Here is a 24061-nt window from a genome sequence, read left to right on the forward strand (position 1 = left end):
GAGATTGAGGAAGTTGACAGTTTCACCTATCTTGGGTCCAAAATGTCAAACACTGGGGATGCGGAGGTGGAGATTCGAGCCCGACTGGCGAAAGCCAGTCAGGCCTTTGCCTCACTCAGGAGCACATGGAAGGCAAAAAACATCAGCCAGAAGATCAAGCTGAGAATCTTCAAGTCAAATGTGATCAGCACCCTCCTTTACGGATCAGAATCTTGGAAGATGACCAAAACCATCAGTAACAAGCTTGACGTCTTCCAAAACAGATGCCTCAGGCGCATACTTAACATCTTTTGGCCAAACACCATCACCAACGAAGAACTCCACCGAAGAAGTGAAACCGAGTCCATCACCACGCAGGTTCAACGAAGGCGTTGGCGATGGATTGGACATGTGCTCCGCCAGCAGACAGCAGACCTTTCCAGAGTCGCCCTACGATGGACTCCAGACGGCCGAAGAAAACGAGGCCGCCCAAAGGAAACTTGGAGAAGAACAGTGGAAAGGGAGATGAAAGGAAAGGGCTGGACATGGGGTCACCTAGAGCGTGTTTCAGCCGATCGACATCGGTGGCGGACTCTGGTTGAGGCCTTATGTGCAACCTGATGCACAAAGAGGAATAGATATAGATAGAATGAAAACCTTGACAACCTAAGTTAACATTTGTGTCATAAACTGCTCCTCCTCCCTTCTTCATCGTGCAACATATATATATATTACACAAAGCTCCTTAAAAACGACATTAAAATATAAGCATATGATTAATCGGAAAACTAATTTAGCAGCCACCACAAAACTGTATACAACAGCATCTGTGACAGCTTCCTTGAATACAACTATATATAGTGAACGATAAGAACGATTCTGCGGTTGTTTGGGAGGGAGGGGCGGATGGTGAGTAATCTCCTTACCCGGGTGCTGCTTGGACGAAGAGCGAGAGAAGGTCGGGTACATCACCGAATTAGGTTAATTGTCTGATCGTCCCCTTTAGCTACGGTTGTCGGAGTCCTCCCATTCCCGGGAGCATTAAATTTCCTCCCTACCTCATACCCGCCCATCCACCTATACCTCGCCGACACCTTCGCTAGTTTAAACATAAATTATCTTTCTCATGCTAACCTCCTCTTTTTTTCCTCATCCAGCATGATATAGCCTTAGTTGTTGGCTCGGCCTAAAAACACCAAGAGAGACGGAGATGATCGAGGTGGACGTACAGCAAGTCCGTGAAGACACATCAGGGCCGTGATCATATGACATGTTCAAAGGGGTTCCTTTGCAAGACCGTTTTTTTTTTTTTTTATCATTAATATATATATAGCGAATGCAGCAACATTTACATGTAAACTGATTAAAAGAAATGATTGTATAACAGACCATTATTATTTACTATGGGCGGTTAAGTTCCATGTGAACTTCAGGGACATTTTTATTGCTAGATTCACCCTTCAAAAAATAAAATCCACAGATTTTCCCACAGTGGATAATCATGTTAATCGAGTTAAGGCATTTTTTGTTCCTGAAACTAATCCAAGAATGAACACTCGGCAGCACAGACTTCAGTCGTGATAAAAGTCTGTGCTCGAGAGTCAGCTAGCGGTTGCCTCCCCTTCTCCTATCTATTATTACGACTTTTCTTAGGAGAGTGGATAAATCTAAGGGACACTACTGTAGAAAAGCTGATCGGCGATGTGAGTTGAAACAAGAAAATAGTTAATGCAGCTTATATAATGCAAATAAAAAAAGACCAGACGCTTGCACTTATAAGGTAAATAAAATTGTGTACTTCTGATGTATTGTGAATCATAGCTGTAGTATGCCCTCCTAAAATAACTTAGTTACGTTCCTTGACCGATTTTAGTTTTGGTGTGTTATATATATCTTACTTCAATACATCTACAGAGCCTGTGCCGAGACTAACAACTTAATTTACCATTTTGCGAAAGGGGCAGACAGAAAGCAGTTATTTATTAGTTCACTTTCGTTTAACGGTACTTATCAGTCGATCTAACTTTCAACCACTGCTGTTGCCGTAGGTGCAGTGGATAAATATGTTACGAAAACAAGCAATTGTGTATCACAACTGTTTGAACTCATAGATTAATAGAAGCTTACTTAAAATAAAAAGTACCAAAGTGTTAAGTAATAATTCTGAAAATGTATGAAACAGCTAGAATCCTAGGACACCTGTCAATACTTAATGTGTATTAATATTAATTGCATTCAGTAATCACTTTTATCTTGTTGATAGGAATCATGTACCAGAAGCATAGAACAAGATACGGAAGGAAAAAGCAGTGTTCTTCAGATGACACATCTCTAAAAAATGAATTTCAAAATCAAAACACGGGCACACCTGACAGCCAACAATGCCCAACTGCTAGTGTTGTCATTGCTTCTTCTTCAGCATGTTCACATCACATACCGTCAGGAACATCGCTCTGTCAAATAGTTAGTAAGGCAAAAGATCGCAGTAGTTGTGACCTTGGAGAAAGTAATCAGTCCTCAGATACTAATAAAAGACCTAGCTTTTCAAGAAAAGATGCATTATCGACCAAGTCTATGTGTGAATCAACAGCACAGAGCACCGTAACTCAAGCTTTGCGTAAAGGAATTAGATCAACGGATAATAATACAAGCAGCTGTCATGGTCATGGTCATCAACAAGCTGAAACAAAGAGACCAAAGAAAGGCCTTAGCCCTACCAAAGGTCAAACATCTGGGAATAGACAGACCCATTGGAGGAAATCAGTTGGTGGACATCCAGTTAACGTCAGTACAGGCAATGCAAGTGTTACTGGCTGGGGTTCATACAAAGAGCATACTGAAAGAAGAAGGTATGGTCAACGCAAAGCTGAAAATTTGAAAAAGCAAATGTATGATCATGGCACTGGGAAACACAATAAACAAAGAGTCAAGAGCAGACATGTGAAGTACTCTGGCCCCCAGAAGGTATCGAGGCTGAATGACACAAAGCATTCTTGCAATCAGAGTGAAATTAATAATAGCAGCACATCCACTTCAGAGCTGGGCAACAGTTCAGTTGCCCAGGCTTGTGACACAGCCCTTGGTATCCTTTGTGTATGAATATCCCTTTAAAATATTTTAAAAGGAATTTCCTAAAGCATCTCAAACATAAAACTATTTTACTTATTGTCCTTCAAGTCATTTAAAGGATACATGTAATATATTGCTACCTAGTTATCTGGCAACAAATAAAAATTTTAGATAATTTATTTAGTTTAATTTGTTTAGTTTAAAGACTTCTTGCACTGCATTTTGTTGTAGAGCAGAGAGTATAGGTTTAAAATCTGCCAAGCTTCAGGCTGGAAAAATTGCCCTGCCAATCCAGCAGCTGTCTAAATCTTGTCAGAGATGGGTACCTGAATTATCAGGGAAAGTAAGTTAAGGCAGCAGATGAGAGGACCTGTACAGTCAGCCCCTTGCATTCACTGCCTCTATTACCTTTAGGCTGTGGAAATTTTTTAAAATTGAGGATAAGTGTTAGTCTGTTTTATACCTTTGAGCAAAAACCCACCCTTTTTTCAATTTTGCTTTAACAACAGTGTAGAAATTCCAGGATTTTACTATGATGATGTGAAGAAAAGATATTTCAAGATCCTGCCAAGTCATGGGAACGTTAACATTATTACAAGGGAAGGACTGGCCAAGCAAAAGGCTGAATTACAGCGTCAGAAAGATTTGCAGTCTATGAACTCTAATCATTTGGTTAAATCCCTTGCTACATCCAAACCAGGACTATCCTCAAAACATTGCAGCTCAGTAATGTCCTTGGCCAATATTTTTATGAGCGGTTACCAGAAGGGAGAGTACAGCCAGTCAGTACTTGAGAGAAAACTGACACAAATGAATGCTACTAACCTAAGACAGGTCAGCCACAAATCTGTCTTTAGTGAACCACTGGGAGTGTATGAAAGAATAGAGCACACGCTGCAGCTGGAGTCCAGCAAAGAGCATGACAAGCTTCTTTGCCATTGGTCTATTAAAGACAGCATGATTCAGCGTCTTCAGCTAGTAACTGTTAAGGAGGTTCCAAGAACTCGACCTGGTCACATGTCTGTGGCATTTGACCCTGGTCATACTACAGTGCTGCAGTCGTGGAATAAGATAACCAATGTTTGCTGGTCAGATTTTCCTCAGTATCCAGGGAAAAAGTACATCTTGTACACTACTATGTGCCACACAAGCCAGGCTGTCAGTCTTGCTTTCATCCGCAACATGGACCCTGCTTACAGGGATGAAGTGCATTACTTTGATTTTAACCTTGGCCATCGTGCAACCTGGACATGTGCCTGGAACCGTCAGAAGCAGCAGTTTGGTGTTGGAACAGAGAAAGGATGTCTTGTCATTGATGTTAACACAAGATGTCTTTGGCAGTTTAAGACCTTAAACAGTGATGCAATAGCACAAGTCTTCTCCCAGGTTGGTAACAATTTCCAAGAAACTGAATAATGGAAACACTGCACCATAATTGTGTGCTGCAATTTATTCATTTCTTTTCACTTAGTAGAGTTTAATTAACTCTCACACTTAAGTTGAATAATTATAGTAAAAAAACACATTTACTTAGTGGTTGAGCAAAAATTTCCAAACTGTAAAGAGTTAACTCAGTGGACGCTGATAATTTACTGTGTAATTCTGGCTGATGATGTGTTACCAAACAGTGACCAAATGACAACTATAGTTGCAGGCAGAGTCTGTTAATATTGTGTGATACATATGACATGCATAAGCAGAAAAAAAACTTAATGCCAGATTTGCTTACAACAAACCACTTTTTTTTAAAGGATGATGGGAATCTGATGTATACAGGAACACGGCGAGGCAATATTCTGTTACATGATCTACGCAGCAGAAGCACTTTCCCCCAGACACTTATGTGTCACAAGTCCAGCATCAGCTATCTGCGGCTTTCTCCTGATGATGCCTACCTCTATGCCAGTGATTTTAGTGGAAAGGTTTCTCCCTTTTATTATGGTTACTTTTCATCTCATAGATAATTGTAAAAAAATATATAAATCTAGGGGTCACAAAGTCCATTTCTCTGTTTTATTAAAATAGACTCAAGATTTTTGAGTATATCTAGTAAGTAGAATATTTATTTTTGTATCATAATATTGAAAAACTTTTATTCAAAATTTACCAGGAGCTACCATTGCTGCCAACTGAATATTGAGAAAGTGGCTTGGATGTTTGTATATAGATACATGCTTGCATGTTTATAAGGAAACAGGTAAGTGGTTAGACTAGAGCACCGGTGTCCAAGCCTAGCAGTACACTGGTTCAATTCCTAGCTGTTGAAAATGGGTACTTGACTGCATAGAGGGTTTGGATAGGTAGGACAGCGAGGGGGAGGAGATGAACGCTACCCTCACAAAAAAGAAAAAAAAAATGCTGGCTCTAAGAAAAGTGGAATCTCTAATACCTCACACCCCAATGACCTAAAGATTTTTTTTGCCTTTACCTTTTTTTCTCTGTGTACACATCATTTTTTTTATCATCCAAAGGCAAATTATGTTCAATACAAACATAAAATGTGCAAAGGTATTAATGCAGCTATTCCTCAGAAGACTTGCAGTGTTCATTTGTAGAGTATGTCCCGTTCTCTAAAAGACCGAATGAGGCAGCTCTCTCTGTTTTTCTGTTTTGTCTACGATCTGTACTGGTTTTATCGTCATCAACTTGTGGATCTACATCTTCCTTTAGTTCTTCTGTTTGCTGGCTTGCCTGTGGCTTTCTGCCTTAACAAATGATGATATCGAAGATTTTTGTGACTAACGGTCTCTGTACCTGCCACGTCCTTCGCGGTCTGTGATTTGTACCATTCAATTCTACAATTGTCGTTATTCATAGAGTGCTTTGTAAACACTTGTTTACACGAAGAAATGGTTCAGTGCTGCTTCAACTTCTTTACTTGCATGCATTGATGGAAATATTGAACAACAAACAATTATATTGAGATTCATAGTCTGACGTCGTGGATTGTGGTAATCTCCCTTTTGTTAACTGGTTGAAGATGATTTCTACACTTTGTTCTTCACGCTGATTGTATTCACTTGGCTTGATCTTCTTACATCCTTCCTAAGAAAAACTGGCTATCGCCACAGTATATGCTGTTGTGTTAGATCACCGCTTCATATTCGCATTTTGTTTTTTCGTTGGACAGTTATTTGCTCTTCCCGTGCAGAGCACTGAGCTTGTCTTTTTGATAGCGAAGCAAATTGTACAAGTGTACTCGTTATTACTATAAAGCACTCTTTCCTGCTGTTGCTGGAAAAAGGCGCTATACAAATACGATCATCGTCATCGTTGTCGTCATCATCGTCATCATCATCATTATTATTGGTATGTGATTAGTTCACTTTTTATTGTAAATTGTTAAAATTAAAAGATGTTATCCATTAACATCTTAAATTCTTTTTTGATAGATCCACAAGTGGGATATGCGCAATCGTGAGCCAGTTGTAAGCTATGATGGCCTCTTCAACGAGTACACCAAACTTCCGTTTCACATTGATGAGACACAGTCACTGTTATATGGAAGTAAGTAGATGTTGCTTGGTTCCTTATTGCGTTTTCTTTTGTTTTGTTTTGTATTATTATTCAATGGTACTGTTCTTTATCCTTCAGTACTAGATATCCTTGTTTATTCTTCTGTCCCTCATATGCTGTCCATGTCTCGCTCTTGTTCTTCAGCGCTAAGACCATGCTCCTTAGGAGTGTGAGAATGCGCTATACAAATTTTGCTTTTATTATTATCGTGAAAGATCACAGCTTCACAAGTAAGTAAAGGTAACAGCAATTTTAGCAAAAATATTTGCAGCCGATCACCTGTTCATCTTTTTTTTTTGCCCCGTCATTCTTTTGCAGCTGGTCAGGACTGCTACACTAAGTTCTGGTGTCTGAAGACGGGAAAGTTGCTGCGGACTATCCCTCCTCCATGCCCAGCTTCAAGGGAGACCATTCCAGCAGTTCAGTACTCTTCCCAGTGGGGATGTGCTAAGGGCAACCAGGGACTGATCATGGGACAGAACGACACATTTTATCTTTATAGCTGTGGTGTTGAAGATTCTGAAAACTGATCAAGCAGAAGCATGCTACACTGGTGATGCTGAAATTTTGTGTTTTGGAAAAAGCTCTTGACGCAGTCACCGTGTTACCAGTAAAATGGAAGCAAAGGGAGAAAGATGCATAATCTATGTCTACCTTTGACTGTTCTATGCTTTGTGATTTACAAGCGGTACTTTCCATCTTGCCTCCAGAAATGTGTTAGTGTGCACTGCATTAAACCTCTGCGTTCGAAATGGCACATGTTGCCGTGACTTTGATGAAGTTAGTGTGTCAGAAAGTTTGGTAGCAGATAGTACAAAATGATGTCTTTTTAAAGGTTGTCTCTCGAGTACGATTTTGAAAATCATTATTTTAATGCATTCTCTATTCTTTTCTAGTCGTTTGATAAAAGTCTGGAAAATTGTTGAATACATTTGTTTTTAAACTGGATGGAATACTTCTGTAGCACCAAGTTACATTTTATAATGAGCAGCAAAAGCTGAACAGACTGTGATCAACTGATAATTTAATCCAAATAACCTTAACAGCATCTGTTAAATATTTGTTTGATTCAGCAGTAAGAAAACTGTGAAAACATTGTTTTTCATGAGGGGTGTATGTGTGTGTGTGTGCAGATGCATGCTTGAGTTCTTTAACTAGTCTTTGTTCACCATGGCGGACCTACCACACCACTATAAATAGGGTCTACAAACATTAGGCCTGTGCCTAAACTGGGCCTACATAGGGTTTACCGTTGATTTCCACACTTGTAGTACATGCAGCTATGATAGCGTGCCCTTTAAAAAAAAATATGTATCCGCCTGGCATTTGTTGCGCAAGAATAGTTCCCCTCTTGCAGAGTCCTGATTTCAATCATAAAGATTTGATTTTTGTAAGCTCGCCGCAAAATACAGTCGCCAATGTCTGATTAAATAATCTGCATACTGCAATAAACAATGGCAGACACGGGATGATAAAAACACTTTTTATTCAATCCAAAATTGCAACATGTGCGTGTGCATATGTATTATCTAACGACACTTAACTCACTAAGCCATAAAGCATAAAAGAAGATGATGGTACAATAGTGCTGAATCGACGTCATGTCAATCATCTCATGCGCACTTATGTTTTACATTCTGACACGAATGGATGACATAGTATCCCAGATCTTCCTAAGAGATTACTTAAAAATGTTATTAAGGTCACTAACAAGACAAAAATCAGTTCAAGTGCTTCCTTGTGGTGTTAAAACGAAATCCGAGAGAAGGCAAGGAAAATAAATTCAAACGTCAATATTTTGTAGTGAAAACTATTTTAATTTTGACAGTAAATGATAGAAAAGCTACTTACTTAAAACATGCTAAACAGTTCTGTGCTGATGTCTTCGCAAACCTTTTCTTCGAAGGTTTCGTAATACTAATATAAAAAATAATAACTAATCAGAATTCAATATGCATTTCTTGACAGAGTCATGTAACAACTACAACTGTTAAAAGTATATTTGCTCCACTTGCTACTCCTGTACACAAGCCCTCCGACACGCCTGTGCGCTGTTAAATCGGTTTGCGTTGCCCCGACAACCGCCGTAAGTGAACTTTGTGCACTGCCCGGTTTGGGCGTTGTAGTAAAACTTGGGGAAGCTCGCCTTGCAAGGCCCTGGGGCCGCCGGCAGCAAGCAGCGGTTGGTTTTTCTGGGCGTGGCCGGGGAGTTTGCTGATGTGGCTTTTGGTGTCGTCTTGGTTCCTTTGCATGTTTGTTCGCACGCGGCTACAGTGTCGAATCTGTTGCCGTTGCCCTGGCAGCCGCCGTACACAAAGCTTTCGCACTCTCCTGTGGCGGAGTTGTAAAAGAAGGAAGGAAAGTAGGCAAAACACACACCCGGAGCTTTGGGCAGGCTACAAACATCCCCAACTAGGGAACCAGTTGTTGGTGGGGTAGATCGTGGTGAAGCCCTACATTTGCTCTCACATTCCTTTTTCGTATCAAATCGGTTTTCATTCCCCCCGCATCCTCCGTAAATGAATTCTTCACACGCTCCTGTCCGGGCGTTGAAAAAAAAGATGGGAAGTACCCTAGACACAGGCCTGACTGCGCAGGTAGAGTACAGGTGTCGACCTCAGATGATGGACTAGGTATGACAGGAGTAATGCCAGTAAGGCAAATTTTCTCGCATTCGTCTATGTTTGGAAAGTTGTTGGCATTGCCGTTACAACCACCGTAGTCAAATTGTTGGCAGGTACCATCAGTATGATTAAAGAAGAAGCGCGGAATAGCTGCTCTGCAAGGGCCGATCACCTTGGGCAAGCTGCATGCTGCACAAAGAGAGTGAAGAAATGTATCAATCAGGCTCCATTGCAACTGAACGTATAGCACATTTATCCAATTTTATATCATTGATGATAAATTAAATATTTCTTCAGTCGAAATCCAACCTGCAGAAATGACGACTAAACTTTGAACAATATTAGTGCTGTATTTCTGGAAGCCAGTTAATTTGTTTTTAGTATAACAAATTCAAGAATCTATGCTGTATTAGAAAGGTAGCTGCCATTGACTTCTAGCTATGAAAAACGTGTTATCACTAAAGGGCCATGCAAGAAGAAGGGTTACTGTAACACGTACGTGTTCTTTGCCGCATCTTTTGAACTTTGTACAAAGTGGAACCCGTACAGTCAGTTTTATGGATTATTGAAAAATTAGTATCACCGAAGAGCACCAAAGCAGAAATAATTCATTTGATGACATTTCAAAGATACGAAAACATCCCGAATAAGGTACTTATGATTTAAGTATCACATATGTTAGCACCAAGAAATATACAACATATCACACTTACGATTTACATCAGCCCCTTTCAAGAAGCAGGTGCAGTGTAGAAGGAGGACGAGACACAGAATGCTCACACCTTGATTGCTACCCATCGTCACTGTCTGGAGAAGAGATAAATGGTTGTTTTTAAAAAGTCACTAATGCAGAAGAAGAAGAACAACAACAACAAGTCAGTGATCACAGCTACGTTTTGATACCAATATGGAACGCATTTAAAGTTAGACATTTAAGCCCCTTCCTAGGGGCAGCATCAACCTAGGAAAGAGGATGAGTTTGACGCATGCAAATGCCTTGTACTTACCTGTCAAGCGTCTCCACCAAAATTTGCAAGTCTACCGCTTCGTTTGCAAACGACTGTGGACATATGTTGTTGGGACGGAGCAGTCGCTATTTATTCTTTCCTTCGAAGGCATCCGGTTTCAATTTTCGCCTCCTCGTTTCCTTCGGGAAGTGCCCCAGGTTGCACTCACGCCGCGCGCGCAGCCAATCACGATGAGCAACAACAAGGTGAGGTTGGACAAGAAAGCCCACTCGCTCCGTCACTGGTTGTATGTTGACGTCACTGAGCTTCGCAAACAGTGGCAGGTCCGCTGCACACGTTCCACTACGTCAGAAATTACGTGAGCACTTCAGCCGTTTGTTGATTCATCAGCTTTACTCCTACACTAAGGATATTGAATATGCTAATCCAAACTTCATTATTCAAGATGACTGAGCTGATTGTTGCCAGCTGAATGCTGGATGGGCAGTTGGTGCATGGAGTGTATCGTTCGTGGTAGGTACGAGTTGATACAGCCGGATAAAGAAACGAAAAACACCAACAACTCGTATCCGCATTTCTGTGATTTGTTTGCGTGTGTGTGTGTACTTTACACGTCTTTTTATCCTCACATTATTCCAACCTCAACCACTGATATTAAACTAAAGGTCGATGACTCCAATGGAAGTGTCCCACTAACTTGTCTTTCGTGTGACCATGGATGTGTGTAGGTGGATTGCTGTCTGTCTGCCAAGACCAACGCTTATAGCCTCTACTTGCGAAGTGATCCGCTGTTAGTCTCGGCGAGCTTAAACAAAGAATGTGAATAAACCGGAAGCTTTGTTGTCTAATGCCTCGTTTTAGCAGTTAATTGGAAAAAATCGTCTACCAGCAGTCCAGTAATACAAGTTCGTGGTGTGACTGTAGAACCAGCATTCAAAACTACCTTAGAACATAAGTAGACAATACTGTTCTTAACATGGATAGACTAGTTGGTATCAAGCAGATAGATTTAGCTTCCTTTTGGATTACTAAATTGTCAGAAAGGTTTTCACCATTTTGTTCATACCAGAACATGATCTAGCAGGAGAATTTGTTTCATTGAGTTCAGCTAAACGTTATGTTATGTCTATGCAAACGTAACAGGCACTTGAAATTGTTTGTACCCTCTGCAATCCAGCTGCTCAACTGTAGAAGAACCATTTCCTATTATGTTTGCACACTAATTTATTGCACTCATAAATTTGATTTTTTTGTCCTTCAAGAATTTTTGTTCTTCGTCTTTCTTCTTATATTATCCAAAGATGGACACATTTTCAGTGAAAATAACAAACGCAAACCCTGAAAATAAGAGAAAAATGCCCTTAGTACATGAAAGGTACTCTGGGGTCCATTTGACCTCAAACGGAAATAAACATAAAAAATAAGCAGAATAAATTTCAAAGGCGAGTTGATCGTGTTTAGAAGAAAATATGGATCAAAGAGGGCTGGGGTCACAGAGACCCCATGGTACCACAGTGAGGCGTAACTTGACTTTATTCTCCTCTCTTTTAATTTTTTTTCTGTTCCTTTCTGTTAATTCATTTCTTTTCTTCCTTCTTTTCTTTCAACTGTACCGATATTATTTAAAGAACTCTACACATTTAGCAGAGAATCTTCATTTCGCATCCGCAGGAAGGATATGATTCTGGACGACCTTCAAGATCCGCAGCACGTCAGCAAATGAGTGAACAATGATGTGATTGAAAGTAGCCTTCTCCCACTCGACGAATGATCCTGGATGCCTGAATAGTTCTCGCCTAGCAGGCGACACGATAATTAAATCATGTTGGTTGTTGTGTGATGTGTCAAGGCTACGGAAGTGCATCACCGCCCTGGCCATCCTGTATCACCCCGTCGTGGCCACCCTGCGGACAGAAGTACTCGCTGTATCAGAAGAGAAGAATGTTCCAATCGTGTCTGCTGAGATTTAAGTTCATCGCACTAAGTTCATGGTTACTGACGCCGTTGAGGCGTGCGATTATTTTTGCTTTCTCAAGCATCGACAGAACTGGGCAAACATAATTCACATAACATTTAAAATCCTTTCCCCTTATTTGCTATGCCACCATACACCATCTGGAAAGAAGTAATGATGTAAACAGATGTGATTTATTATGGAAGCCTTACTTTGAACAACTGCTATAAAGTCAGTTGGCACCAGATGTTTTTATGTACATCTATAAATAATCCTAGTATGGAATTTGTTGGCTAACTATAAAAATATAATCAATTGAAGGAAATTTTTTAGTTGTATGATTGGTACATGTGTAGTTGGTAATTAGAACACTAGTAACTTTTTTTATCCTTTTATAACAAATCCAGCATGTTTTAAAAAGTTTCCCATAAATGTGGCGCAGGAATATGTTCGGCTTTGGGGGAAGGGGGCAAACTCCATGCTGACAGTGATCGAACGACGTTCGCATTCGCACATTACAGACAAAGCAGAGGCCTTCAACCCAAAATAAACACCCATTACTAACAATGAGAAAATGATCATGAACCAAATATTACTTATTCGTTAGTCAAAAATCGCTGTCTAGTTTATTCCTTGTTACTCCTCGAGGAGCAATAGGGCCGCAACAACACCTCGCCAGTTGACACGGTTTTGGGCACCACCCTTCAGTTGGGCTCATGTGGTTCCGATCTCCTTTGCCTCGCTCTCTACTGTTCTTTTCCAAGTCTGCTTTGGTCTCCCAACTGTCCTCTTCCCTTGAGGATTCCAGTCAAGTGCCTGCTTGGCATACCTGTTTTCCTTCTTTAATTTTTCCTTTTCAATCTCTTTGTTTTGTAGTAGTGTTTCGATCAGTTTCTTTTGTTTTAGATTGAGGGCTAGATTTTAAAAAAGCAATTTTGATTATTCTGCTACCATCATAAATAAAGATTCGTCATGTATCTCTATCTCTCAGCTTCTACCGTTTTTGCACTCTGTGAAGAATCTGCACGTACCTCTCACGCATTGATCGAGCCGGTGGGGGGAAGGGGTGGCAAAAAGTTAGTCTTGCCACCTTAGTATCGTTTTTGAGAGAGCAACTACACCCTTGCCCCCTTCTTCTGGTTCCTACTGAATGAGTAAGATGAGTTTGATTAACACACTTCTACAATATGAAGTTGTCCATGATTTATATTACAAAAATATAATATGCGTTCAACTAAGGGAGGTAAAAAAAAAGAAAATCTGGTTTTGTCAGGTTTCTTCCCTTGATTAGAGGCAGACTGGTACTGTGCTTTATATATGAAGACATTGTTTGGTATGATTTTACTGAACTTAATGGGTTTTACTAAGAGCGCAAGAATTTATTTTGAAAGTTGGCAATATACAGGAGAATAAAGGCATTTCTACCTTCTCTTTCCATCATTAGTGTAACGCTAAAAAATTTTTTTTTTAATAAGTATCAGCTAGAATGCTAGATTACGAACAGATATGCAAAAAGACAAACTCAAAGTAAGAATTTTACGGCAATGGCAATCTTATCAAGTCAATAATTTCATCCCAAATAGTTGATTTGTTGTCGTTTGTTATTTCATGTGGTCTAGAAGATATATAAGAGAGACGGAATTTTCAATGTACTATGATCAGTTTGAAGTTCGCTCAGTCATGTTAAATGTACACACAGAAGTATAGATGTTGAGCAACACTATATTGGATAAATGAAGGTCCGCGATATTGTTTCTTTTCTTCCCTTAATAATTCTCCTATCCAACGACGAACAGAAAATTTATAGCTTAGTGCTTCCAAGAACTTGTATCATACACATCCATGGTCCTTCCACTGTCAATCAAGCCAATCGAGGTGAAGCCTGTAAAAAGTGAAAGTGTAACGATCGTTGTAACTTTACAAAAATTTACTACTGTAGGATTAACTATCCAGTCAACTTATCGAAAACTATACCAGATAAGCCTGTAAAGTGAATTTATACAAAACATTCCGGAAAATCGATTGCCTTCTATCCCGTCACCCCCACTGGACTGGCATCAAAGTAATAATGGTCGCAACCCATCGACGGTAGAAGCTCTTCCGCCTCCGGCTTCTGTGCATGAAGGTCTATACATCACCTGTTCATTAGCGCCTTGCAGATCGTCTCACAGAAATAAATTTAGCGTTCCTGCTTTACTCAAAGTAGTGTGTGGCATCTGGCGATCGGCAGGATGCCTAGTGGGCTTGATGCGCTCAAGGCTAAATATAAATTGAACCAAGAGAGCGAGACCTATCTTCAGCAACGGCTAGAGAAGACAGGCAAGCTTTTGGATACAGGAGCCACTGTTGAGGAAGCTAGGCACGCCCACGAAGAAGTCACCTTAAAGTATGCAGGCGACTTTGATTTTGAAGGTGATGTAAAGGAATTCTTTGTACCTTCGCCTTCTGTTAAAGGTAAGTGCATGACTTAAACATAAATACTTGCATCTAAGTTGTTAGCTCCACTTCCAGTTTTATTGATAACCGCATACCGGCTGTTTACGATAGGCTATTAGTATGCCACTCTGAAGAATCAGGAATGTCAAACTGGGTTTCCTGTAAAGATTTGCTGTTATGACTGCATTAAGTATCACCAATAATGCACTGTGTATGGCACTAACACTCCAGTTGCCTTAATTGTACCTCAGCAATCAACACATGAAAATGTCAACTGTATTATTTATTATAACATGTTATAAAAAAAAAAAAAAGCATTTCAGTATCATGTCACTAGTTTTGTATACTTTTCTTGCAATACTTACACCTTTCAGCCATTTTTGATTGATGATAATAAGAATTCATCTTTACATCATTTTATTTAGTTGTGCATTGTTCATAGTGAGGAATTAAAAGTTTTTACTCAGTCTGTTAATTAATTAGGTTACTGCCTGTTTTAGTTTTTTTTAAAATAGATATCAGGGATATGATGGCAATATTAGGGAAGGTATGTGGAGATAGTAAAACCCACAAATGCCAGAGGACATTAAATTGAGATGCTACACAAACACAAAATCATGTGTGAATTTCAGTGACATGTGTATGTACATATATGCAGCACTGAGCAGGGTGGTGAGTTAGGTCCTTGAGTCATGTTTTGTATGATACTAATTAACATACAACTCACAAGAACAAACTCTTGTTTGCATTCACGAAGTGTTTTATCAGCCATTTGTCAGGATTCTAGATTCTGTGATGCCCTTTCTGCAAATGTCAGGTGTACTTCTTCTAGTCTGTTTCAGTGTTCTCCATCCATAAAATGCAACACGTTTTCAGGCTCCTATTTTAAAAATTGCTGGAGTTGTAGAAAAAAAGTGTAAATCAATATATTTTCAGTAGACTATCAAAGTCTTAAGTGTAACTATCACCTGATAGGTATTGTGTTTTTTAATTGCAGTGTATTGGATTAATCACATTAGTTATGCATAAGCATTGTGGTCAGAGTGAACAAACATTATAGAACAGCTATGTTAATCCAGCTGTCTGTATTCCAGTTGACTAAACCATGCATTTCTTGACAGATTCTTTGTTTTGTCATGCAGAAGTCTTGATCTTTTTGTTGGGTTTTTCTTTTTGGTTTTCTAGTCATCCTTGCAACACAGAAGCTACTACTTTACCTGATTTACTTTGCATAAATAGTTTTCATTAGGTACTGAATAATGATAGAGATTTCCTAACAATATAGGTAAATTTCATATATATATATATTCTGTTGTTCTAGTTCCATTCGGACTACAGAGAGAACTGTTGAAAGTTCTACCATAGGTTATTTTGTTTGTTTGTTGTTGTGTTTTTTGTTTTTTTATACTTAACAGATGGCATACCAATAGATGTTCTGAAGCCATTGCTGGTCAACAGACGCCCAAACATTCTTATTTACTTCCATGATGGTGCCATGGTGTTTGGCTCCAGAAAGACATCAAGCATAATATGCAAGATACTTGCAATGTAATTCTTTTTTCCACAATTATTTGTAATTGGGAAGTCCAGATTGATGCCGTTATTAGTAATTAGCAGAAAATGAAGTTCTTACTACCAGTTCCATTTATGTTACTTGCAAAGCTGAAGTAAACTGATATCATTTTGTATTAACAGTTTGGAATTAGATGTTGTTTTGCCCTATTCTGATTTATTTTCTTATTTCTTTTTGTTAGTGTTTTCTTCTTTTAATCATTAGTTACCTTTCAAAGTGAAGACGCTAATTCTCTTTCACTGTCACTTTTTTGCAGATAATGTGCTTTTTTGCAGAAAATATACTTAGCTTCAATTGAAATTTTGGTTGTGGTGATCAAACCTAAGAAATCTTTTTAGTGTTAGTAAATACAGTATGCAAAAATGTGCATCTTTTAGGACAAATACATGTATTCACACATAATGTTGAACTTGTTTGGGGGGATTTCGTTTAAATGTGTTTGTGTGTGTGTGTGCATGCAAACGTTTGCCTGGGTCCTTTTTTGTACTCACTGACAATCACATGCAATTGAGTATAATTTGTGTACAACGTCCAAATATAAATTAAAAGGTCATTGTGACACCTAATTTTAGGAAATTTCAGATCCTGGATGATTCTTTCTTCCTTCTCTGTTCCTTTTCTCTGCTTTTTCTCTATCTCTTCCGCAATTTATGTTAATTTAAAACTTTCTGTTGCAGTGAGGCTCGCTGTATAGTCATCAATGTGGAATATCGCCTGGCTCCAGAGTTTAAGTTTCCAGCATGCTATGATGATGCTAAATGTGTTGTTCGATGGGTCATGATGAACAAGGCTTTGATAGGTGATACTTCGTTCCCATTTTATTTTTGTGAAAACACATCTGCTGCTTTTTTAAGCCGCAGCACTGAATCATATTATAGATTTAATCTATGGTCCATCGTTCTTAGCATTGTATACCAAGAGCAAACTGCAAGTTGTAACTATTTCAACATTTTCAAATTTTGTGCAAAATGGTATAAGTTAAACAAAAGTTCCACCATTATTTATGCCAAAGAGTACAGACTTATAAAGCTTGCATCACCTTTACCAAATTATCATTCTTTCCTGAGTACTTATTTTGACAGGCATCTGATGTTGGTGCCGCTTAAAAATTTTCTTTCCAAGCTAAAATAGGTTAAAGTTGTTTTTAATTTTGTATGAAAGGATAATGAGGTTTGTTTTGTCTGTTTGCCTTCTCTCTTCAGCACACACAAAGACACAGGGAGTTACCTAATTTTATGATGTATCTAAAGACCAGGCCAAGAGATGGAACACATTTTAACTTCTTTTAATTTGGTTCATTCAGGGGCAGGGAATGAGAGCAAGGTTGGTGTGGCAGGGTCTGGAGCTGGTGGAAATATTGCTGCCACTGTGGCACATGAAGTTCCAGGCATTGCTTACCAGGTGTGTTGACATTGTGCATTATAAAAGAGCTGATTTGTATTAAACATTATGTATAACTGCTTTTGCTTTGGAGCAGCTTGAGTTAATGTTGTTCTGTGTTCACCCATATGTTCAAGCAAATGTGCTGTTATAGTTGTTCTTGCAACTGACATTTTTCTGGCACTTTAGTTCTTTCTCCATTTGTATCTGACTGTAGGGTAAAAGTTCCTTCTGTAGAAATGCTACAAGAAATAGGATAAATGTATAGTGCATGGAGGTTAATTTTGTCTATAATCATTGAAAACAAACTGAATCTAAAATTATGCTAGAGAGTAAGGGGTGTAGTCTTGTACAATGTACAGTGATGATTTTTGTTTGAACAGGTTCTCATCTACCCCTTTGTTGATTTTCGCTTTGGTCAGCCATCAGTTGAAGAATTTCATGTGGGACTGAAATCACAAGAACATTTGACATGGTGAGGCAGCAATTTGACAAAAGCAGTTTTAATAGTTTTCTTACGTTTTTAATTGTTTCTGTAGTACAAGTAGCACAACAAATCCAAGAAAAAAATGAAAACGCGGAGAGCTGGCCTCCTCAAGGCTGTTAGGCGAAGGAACACCACTCTCCATGTAATAATGGTTATATTTATGTAAACATTTTTTCTTCATTTTTTGATGACAGGTGTACTGAGCAGTTCCTGAATACCGCAGAGGAAGTTACCAACCCTCGTGTGTCTCCTCTCTTGCAGCCAAATTTTACAAAACTTCCACCTACACTTATTATTGTTGCGGAGATAGACTCTTTGAGGGATGCTTGCTATGGTGAGAAAGCACAAGAATTTGTATTGTCACTTGTTTTGTATATAGATATAAAGTTTCAACCATTACTGAATCATTCACACTTTTCATAATATGTCATAAATCTTTCTATTTGAAAAATTAGAATAAATTTATTAAGTAGCAAATGAGTAGCAGGCCACATCAGACTGGGAGATTTCAACACTGCCACTGGCTTCATATAAATGAAATTTTATCCACTATTTATAAGGGAATCATATCAAAATAGGCTGAGTAATACAGTCATGAAGAGTCAGGTGGAAAATTTACATTTGCAGAAATATGTTATCAGCTCTTAATGATATCACATTCTGCCACTGTTTCTATAATTGCTCAAAAAGGATAAAAAAAAAATGTTAAAATCTAGGTAAACTGAGAGCAGATCTGACAGTTAAATGTGCAATGTGTTCTGCTGACTTTGTTGTTGTTTCTTCCAGAATATAAAAAGAAAGTCAAGGAGGCAGGGATATCAGTGGAAAGTATGCTGTGCAAAGGAACAGTTCATGGTTTCTTTTCACAACCAGGTGCAACTTGAATATTTTCTTAAATTCTAGTTGTAAAAAAAAAATTTTTTATTGTAGTCCGTTATTTCTGTGTAATGTGTCTATATTCATCAGGGTATGTTGGCTCTAGCAATCTAAAATGTTTACTGTTCAACATTGTTAGGTTTTTCAGAGTTGAGAGAGAGAATACTTTAAAAAGGGTGGGAAAGGTGATAACAAACACTGACATGTGAAAAAGATACCCTGCTGTGTCTATTGTATTTGTTAAATTGTTTGCTGCTCTTAAATCATTACTTTTATTCTTTGAGTCTTATTTATTTGTTGTTTTTGTAATTTGTCTTCAGGCCACTTCAAGGAGACCAACAGAAGAGCTCGAGAAAAGATAATAAATTTTATGAAAAAGTATGGATCTTAAGCTAGATAGGGAAAAATTTCTACCATGCCTTCTGCCAGTAGCTCTTGCAAAGTGTGCAGTTGTGACAAACTGTACAAGAACAGAATATTTTCAAACATTTTATGTTTACCTACTCAAGGCATTTCTTCTGTGTCATATCATATAGATTGAAATATGGCATCCATACATTGGATTTTTTAATCACCGAAACATTATCATTTAGGCAATGTTTAAAAAACACTTGCACATTTGTGTTAAAAAGCTTGCAAAAGTTTCACTTAAATAACCTGTTTTCTGCATATGAAATAAGGAGATTTTGTTTTTCATGTGAAGCAATGTAAACAACTCCCACAAAAACATACTCATTTCTCTGACTATTTCTCAGACTTTTACTTTTTAGATTTTGTAGTATTTACATATAAACCATATCACAGACTAGAGGGCAATTTAATTTTTTCTAGGATATCTTTGAATACAAATCTGCTTGCTTGCAAAGTAAAACATGATGTATATCTTTTCATGATCGTCAGCTTTATTTTTTCTTGTATTCTAAGTTGCCTACTGTTAGTAGATGACACATGTAATGTATGGAGTATTATTAGCCAGAACTTTCACAAGTTCAAGACTAGTAGTAGCTTAGCAAAAAGGGGTGGAGTGCCCAGTGTATGTCCTGCATATATGTACACACAAAATTACCATTGTCTTAAAATTCTAATGGATGTCCGTAAAGATAGTAAAGAAGTTGACAAAAGGTGGGATTATTCATTTTTCCCTTTTCTTTTCTCAAAATGAGTAGTCAGTTTCACGTAACATTTGGAACACCAGCAAGAGGCCTAAGAGGCAAGTATTGTGGCAACTTTTTATGAACAACCTTGAGAGGCATGCAAAGTCAAACTTTAGAGGCATGCGAAGTCAAAACAAAGAAACTAAAGCATATGAGCTAACAGAAGCCTTAGAGCTTTTCTTAGCTCTTTATCGACTGTTTTACTCACATTGCTTTTCAACAGCTACAGTCATGTTGATTCACAGCATATAGCTGACATCTAAAGGGTTTTTCTTAGACAAACCAATAGCATTCAGTTACTTGCATGTTCAAAATTTTGTGTAAATGTTATTACCTGTATTTAAAATCCTGTAGCAAATGTTTAAATCTGTTATTTTGCTGTATATTTTTCATATTCATGTATTTTTTATAAGCAGGATTTTGCTCAAGAAACCCACATAGCCCTTATTGATGGTTGATAATGGTATGTAACACAATGAAGACAGTTCATATGAGTGACATGATTTGCATATACTGTAACACACATCTCCAACTAGCAGTGTTACTGAAACTATAACATGCAAAAGTGGCACAAAACTGTACATACCCTTGTAAGAAAATTTGGCATCATGAGCTATGCCACTCTTGTGAACACGGCAAGAAAGAAAATAGAAATCCTATGTGTGTTGATCTTAAAAGCATTGAAAAGTCTTTCTTTTGCCATTAGGATCTCCAATACTTGTAATTAAATAAAACCTATAAGAATAAGTATTTCCATCTAAAACTAAATGTATTTTAAAGTTTCTTTAATTTGTTCTAAAAAAAAGCCTTTGTGCTGCCTTACAAAAATTGTGTATAATGATTTTTTTTCTTGCACATAGTCTCTATATTCAATAACAGTGTTAAGCAATTCGTGGAACAAGCTAGCAAAAGACTTTTTTTTTGTTTCAATGCAAGAGTGGTATGGGAAGATTCTGGCCAGAGAATACAGACAAAAATAGTAATGAGCAAGATTTTTTAGTTTTGTTTTGCCTTATGTTTTTTAACCTGCAAGTTGTAATCCATTTGTGAATCTACAAAGCTATAAGATTTATTCTTTATCAAACTTGAATTAAGTGGATGTTGAGGATTGATCAAGTTTTGAATGTAATTAACATTTGTATGACTTCTAGTGCCTATGTGTGCTGAACTATTCAAAGCAATCATGGTATGAAATTCTATTTCTCATGTACATGCATTCACATCACCCGTGTTGATGTGCCATCAGGATACATATATATATATGCAGATATTTTATCATAAATTAGCCATGTAAATGCAGCGTCTATTCTTTGTGAGAAGCGGCTATACAATGCATCAAGCCTCCTGAGCAAGACTTGTTTGTTTGAGCAGCTTGCGTGGATGACAATTCCTTGCTTGAAATTCTTTCATAAGCACGCATACACATTGCACATGTTTCAACGTTAAAAAAGTGCAGTTTTCACAAGGTCCTTCAACAGATTAATGTGCTTTGAATGTTCTCTTCATGAAGACACAGTTCTTTGTGTTCAGCATTATTGTGAGCTTTTATGCTTGTATGAAGTATCCTGCTAGTTGTTAATTATTGTGATGAGGTGGAAACAGTACACAGGCCAAACCAATGGAATAATCTCCAAGACCAGCAATTGATGGTGTGCACACTGTTAGACCGGTCTGTAGGAAAAGACATAAACGGGAAAATTTTTTCAGGCTTTTGTGGAAAATGAACTTAGTGCCTTTTTGACAGGCTTTCTACCCAGTGCTATAACCGTGACAAACACAAGCAGTAATTTTAACCAGAAAACTCTACAGATGTGCCTCCATATATGCTGATTCAGAATATGTGGATGTAATATGGTCTGCTATTCGCCTACAGGAAACAACATGATTGGCTTTATTCTGAGCCCTTTAAAGTTTGTCCAATAGGCAGTTAGGGAGATCAGCAAATAGAGAGTTGCAGTAATGCAGCCCGGACAACACAAAAGCAGACATAAGCATTTTGGTGGCAGAAACGGACAGGGCAGGTCAGATATGACTTATCCTGCGAAGCGCAAGATGGATTTACAGACTGCTTTGATTTGAGATTCAAGAGATAATGATGCGTGGATCGTAATGCCAAGATTCTGGATGATCTGGGACAGAGAGGAAAATGTTATTTCCAGAGAAAGTAAAGATAGTACAGGATGGCACATATTTAATGTCGCTATCTTTGAATTTTTTTGTGTTGTTCAAGTAGTTAAGAAAAATGCTGGTTTATTCAGATTTTTTAAATTTTTGCAAAATGCATTTTTTTATGTTACTGCCTTTAATGGGTTAACTTTGTAACAGGAGTGGGTTATTGTTTGTGTAGATATGTATTATGAGTCATTGCTTAGACTTTTTTAACATGTACAAAACTGTCAAATTGTTTTCTAGATATTTTGAGATAATGGAGACAAAAGGTCAAAAATGACTGTCATTTGCATTCAAGGAAATTTACACGGGAAAAGCCAAGCACAAAGTTATGGCTATTACACAGTGGTGTGCCATTCCAGACCGAGCGTTGACATTTTAGGAGATCTTTCCCATCCTGTCCCCTTCATATTATTCATTTTGCAACCATTGGGATCAACAGTTTAGATTTAAGATTCAAGTGAATGTCCAACGTAAAAAGTATGTTTGTGTGAGTGAGAAAGAAAGCGAAAGAGAGTAAGGTTGTGCACCTGCATTGATGTCCATTTACAATGGTGTGTATTAAATTTTTATCTTTAATTTTGGTTAACGTTTAGTCTTTTGTCTAAGATGTAAACATCTTGTGCTACTGAAAATGTTTTCACAGGACATTCTTTCCAATCGGAAAGGCCTCCTTATGACTAAAACTCATAAAGTTTCTAGTCAAGATTGCTGAAAAAGTGAAAATCAAAACAGACAAGAATGTCTCCTTATGCCTAGCAGATTTCTGTGCAAATAATTGTATGTTGCTTGCCGTGCCGTTTTTAGTTATAAATATTTTGCTTATTGCAACACACTGCCTTCCACATCAAAATAAGAGATAAGTATTATGAGGATGAACGAATGAATGAAAAACAAACACAGATTGCTATTTGACAACATCTGTTGTGTGGATACTCATGAACCATTTTAGTATTCAACATATTTGGATATAGCTGGCTCTGTTTTGAACCAGATTATCCTTATCCATGTATACAATTTAAGTAAACCATCAGTACTAATGGTGAGTCAGTTTTCTGAAGAAGCTCACATTCTTCTGCCTCAAAGCTTGTTGGTATAGATTCGGGTGCTCTTATTCCAAATCACTGCATGTTGATAGTTATTGTTTAACCAAAAGGACAGTTGTGACAGTTGACTTTTTGTTGGCAATTTTTTTTATTCATTTCCTTGAGGTTGTTTACGCCTCACATTTTAATTTTGACAGACATGAAAATGCATATTAAAACTTATTTATAAATGTATTGTGCTTTACACCCTTTTGTATACTTGCATTGTTTAGTGCTGCTCAGCTGTACAATGTTATTATTTTTCATGAACTGCATTACCTATGTACTAAGGCAGTTCTTGCTGTTTAATTATAGAATTAAATATTTATGATCATGTAAACAGATTTTGTTTCTTCTGGATTTTATTTATTTGCTCTTCCAGTGACCATGGCTTAGATCAGACCTGGGCAAAGGTCTCTGACCGGCCCGCCCGCCAGTATATATACTATATATACAGTAGTGGGTAAAACTGAGTTAACTATATTAGTCCGGCCCTCTAAAACCATCCCAATTTCTCATGCGGCCCCTTGGGAAAATTAATTGCCCACCCCTGGCTTAGATATTAAAAGTACCCTTATTTTTAGTTTCTCCTCCCTCACCACTCTGTCCCTTCCTATCTCGTTGTATCTTCTATGTGCCTCAGTCTGTACTGTTTTACAGAATAAATAATACCAAAATCAATCTTCACTAACCATATTGACGGCTTTTAATGGCACTGAAAAAAATTACCAGCGATGGGTTTATAGGATGGGTGATTGCATACCCAATTGCTTTGTGTAGAAATGTGATGT

The 24061-nt window shown here is 38.0% G+C and overlaps 3 protein-coding genes across 6 annotated transcripts; 2 read left to right on the forward strand and 1 right to left on the reverse strand.

Annotated features, from left to right (window-relative positions):
- The first annotated feature begins 1619 nt into the window (after window positions 1-1619).
- Window positions 1620-7660, forward strand: LOC112569997 (DDB1- and CUL4-associated factor 4-like). 3 transcript variants are annotated; one of them, XM_025248142.1, is made up of 6 exons: window positions 1620-1759; window positions 2243-3061; window positions 3563-4434; window positions 4800-4970; window positions 6441-6555; window positions 6883-7660. In XM_025248142.1, exons 2-6 carry the CDS (start codon window positions 2248-2250, stop codon window positions 7092-7094), a joined length of 2184 nt encoding a protein of 727 aa, XP_025103927.1. In that variant the 5' UTR covers window positions 1620-1759; window positions 2243-2247; the 3' UTR covers window positions 7095-7660. The 3 variants fall into 3 exon arrangements, with proteins under 3 accessions (XP_025103927.1, XP_025103930.1, XP_025103929.1); XM_025248145.1 differs by having other exon boundaries at window positions 1653-1682; XM_025248144.1 differs by lacking the exon at window positions 1620-1759 and adding an exon at window positions 1858-1982.
- A 373-nt stretch (window positions 7661-8033) lies between these two features.
- On the reverse strand, window positions 8034-10355 carry LOC112569999 (carboxypeptidase inhibitor SmCI-like). Its single transcript, XM_025248147.1, is given in 4 exon segments — window positions 8034-9091; window positions 9094-9377; window positions 9902-9995; window positions 10196-10355. Coding segments are annotated over 3 exon segments (882 nt in total). The 5' UTR covers window positions 9987-9995; window positions 10196-10355; the 3' UTR covers window positions 8034-8578.
- Window positions 10356-14017: 3662 nt separating this feature from the next.
- On the forward strand, window positions 14018-23610 carry LOC112570352 (AB hydrolase superfamily protein C1039.03-like). Of its 2 annotated transcripts, none has more exons than XM_025248752.1 (8): window positions 14018-14564; window positions 15965-16094; window positions 16797-16918; window positions 17423-17520; window positions 17883-17974; window positions 18181-18320; window positions 18773-18859; window positions 19183-23610. In XM_025248752.1, exons 1-8 carry the CDS (start codon window positions 14342-14344, stop codon window positions 19251-19253), a joined length of 963 nt encoding a protein of 320 aa, XP_025104537.1. In that variant the 5' UTR covers window positions 14018-14341; the 3' UTR covers window positions 19254-23610. The 2 variants fall into 2 exon arrangements, with proteins under 2 accessions (XP_025104537.1, XP_025104536.1); XM_025248751.1 differs by having other exon boundaries at window positions 14138-14564; window positions 15962-16094.
- Window positions 23611-24061: the final 451 nt, after the last annotated feature.

The sequence above is a fragment of the Pomacea canaliculata genome, linkage group LG8, assembly GCF_003073045.1.
Source record: "Pomacea canaliculata isolate SZHN2017 linkage group LG8, ASM307304v1, whole genome shotgun sequence".
Classification (NCBI taxonomy): Eukaryota; Metazoa; Mollusca; class Gastropoda; order Architaenioglossa; family Ampullariidae; genus Pomacea; species Pomacea canaliculata.

What these genes read in the sequence shown, in the direction of transcription:
- LOC112569997 (XM_025248142.1), top strand. Translation starts at nt 2,248, where the DNA reads ATGTACCAGAAGCATAGAACAAGATACGGAAGGAAAAAGCAGTGTTCT. An exon ending in GGCTTGTGACACAGCCCTTG is followed by an intron (nt 3,062 to 3,562) that starts GTATCCTTTGTG and finishes ACAACAGTGTAG; the next exon opens with AAATTCCAGGATTTTACTAT. An exon ending in ACAGTCACTGTTATATGGAA is followed by an intron (nt 6,556 to 6,882) that starts GTAAGTAGATGT and finishes ATTCTTTTGCAG; the next exon opens with CTGGTCAGGACTGCTACACT.
- LOC112570352 (XM_025248751.1), top strand. Translation starts at nt 14,342, where the DNA reads ATGCCTAGTGGGCTTGATGCGCTCAAGGCTAAATATAAATTGAACCAA. An exon ending in TTTGAGGGATGCTTGCTATG is followed by an intron (nt 18,321 to 18,772) that starts GTGAGAAAGCAC and finishes TGTTTCTTCCAG; the next exon opens with AATATAAAAAGAAAGTCAAG. An exon ending in TGGTTTCTTTTCACAACCAG is followed by an intron (nt 18,860 to 19,182) that starts GTGCAACTTGAA and finishes ATTTGTCTTCAG; the next exon opens with GCCACTTCAAGGAGACCAAC.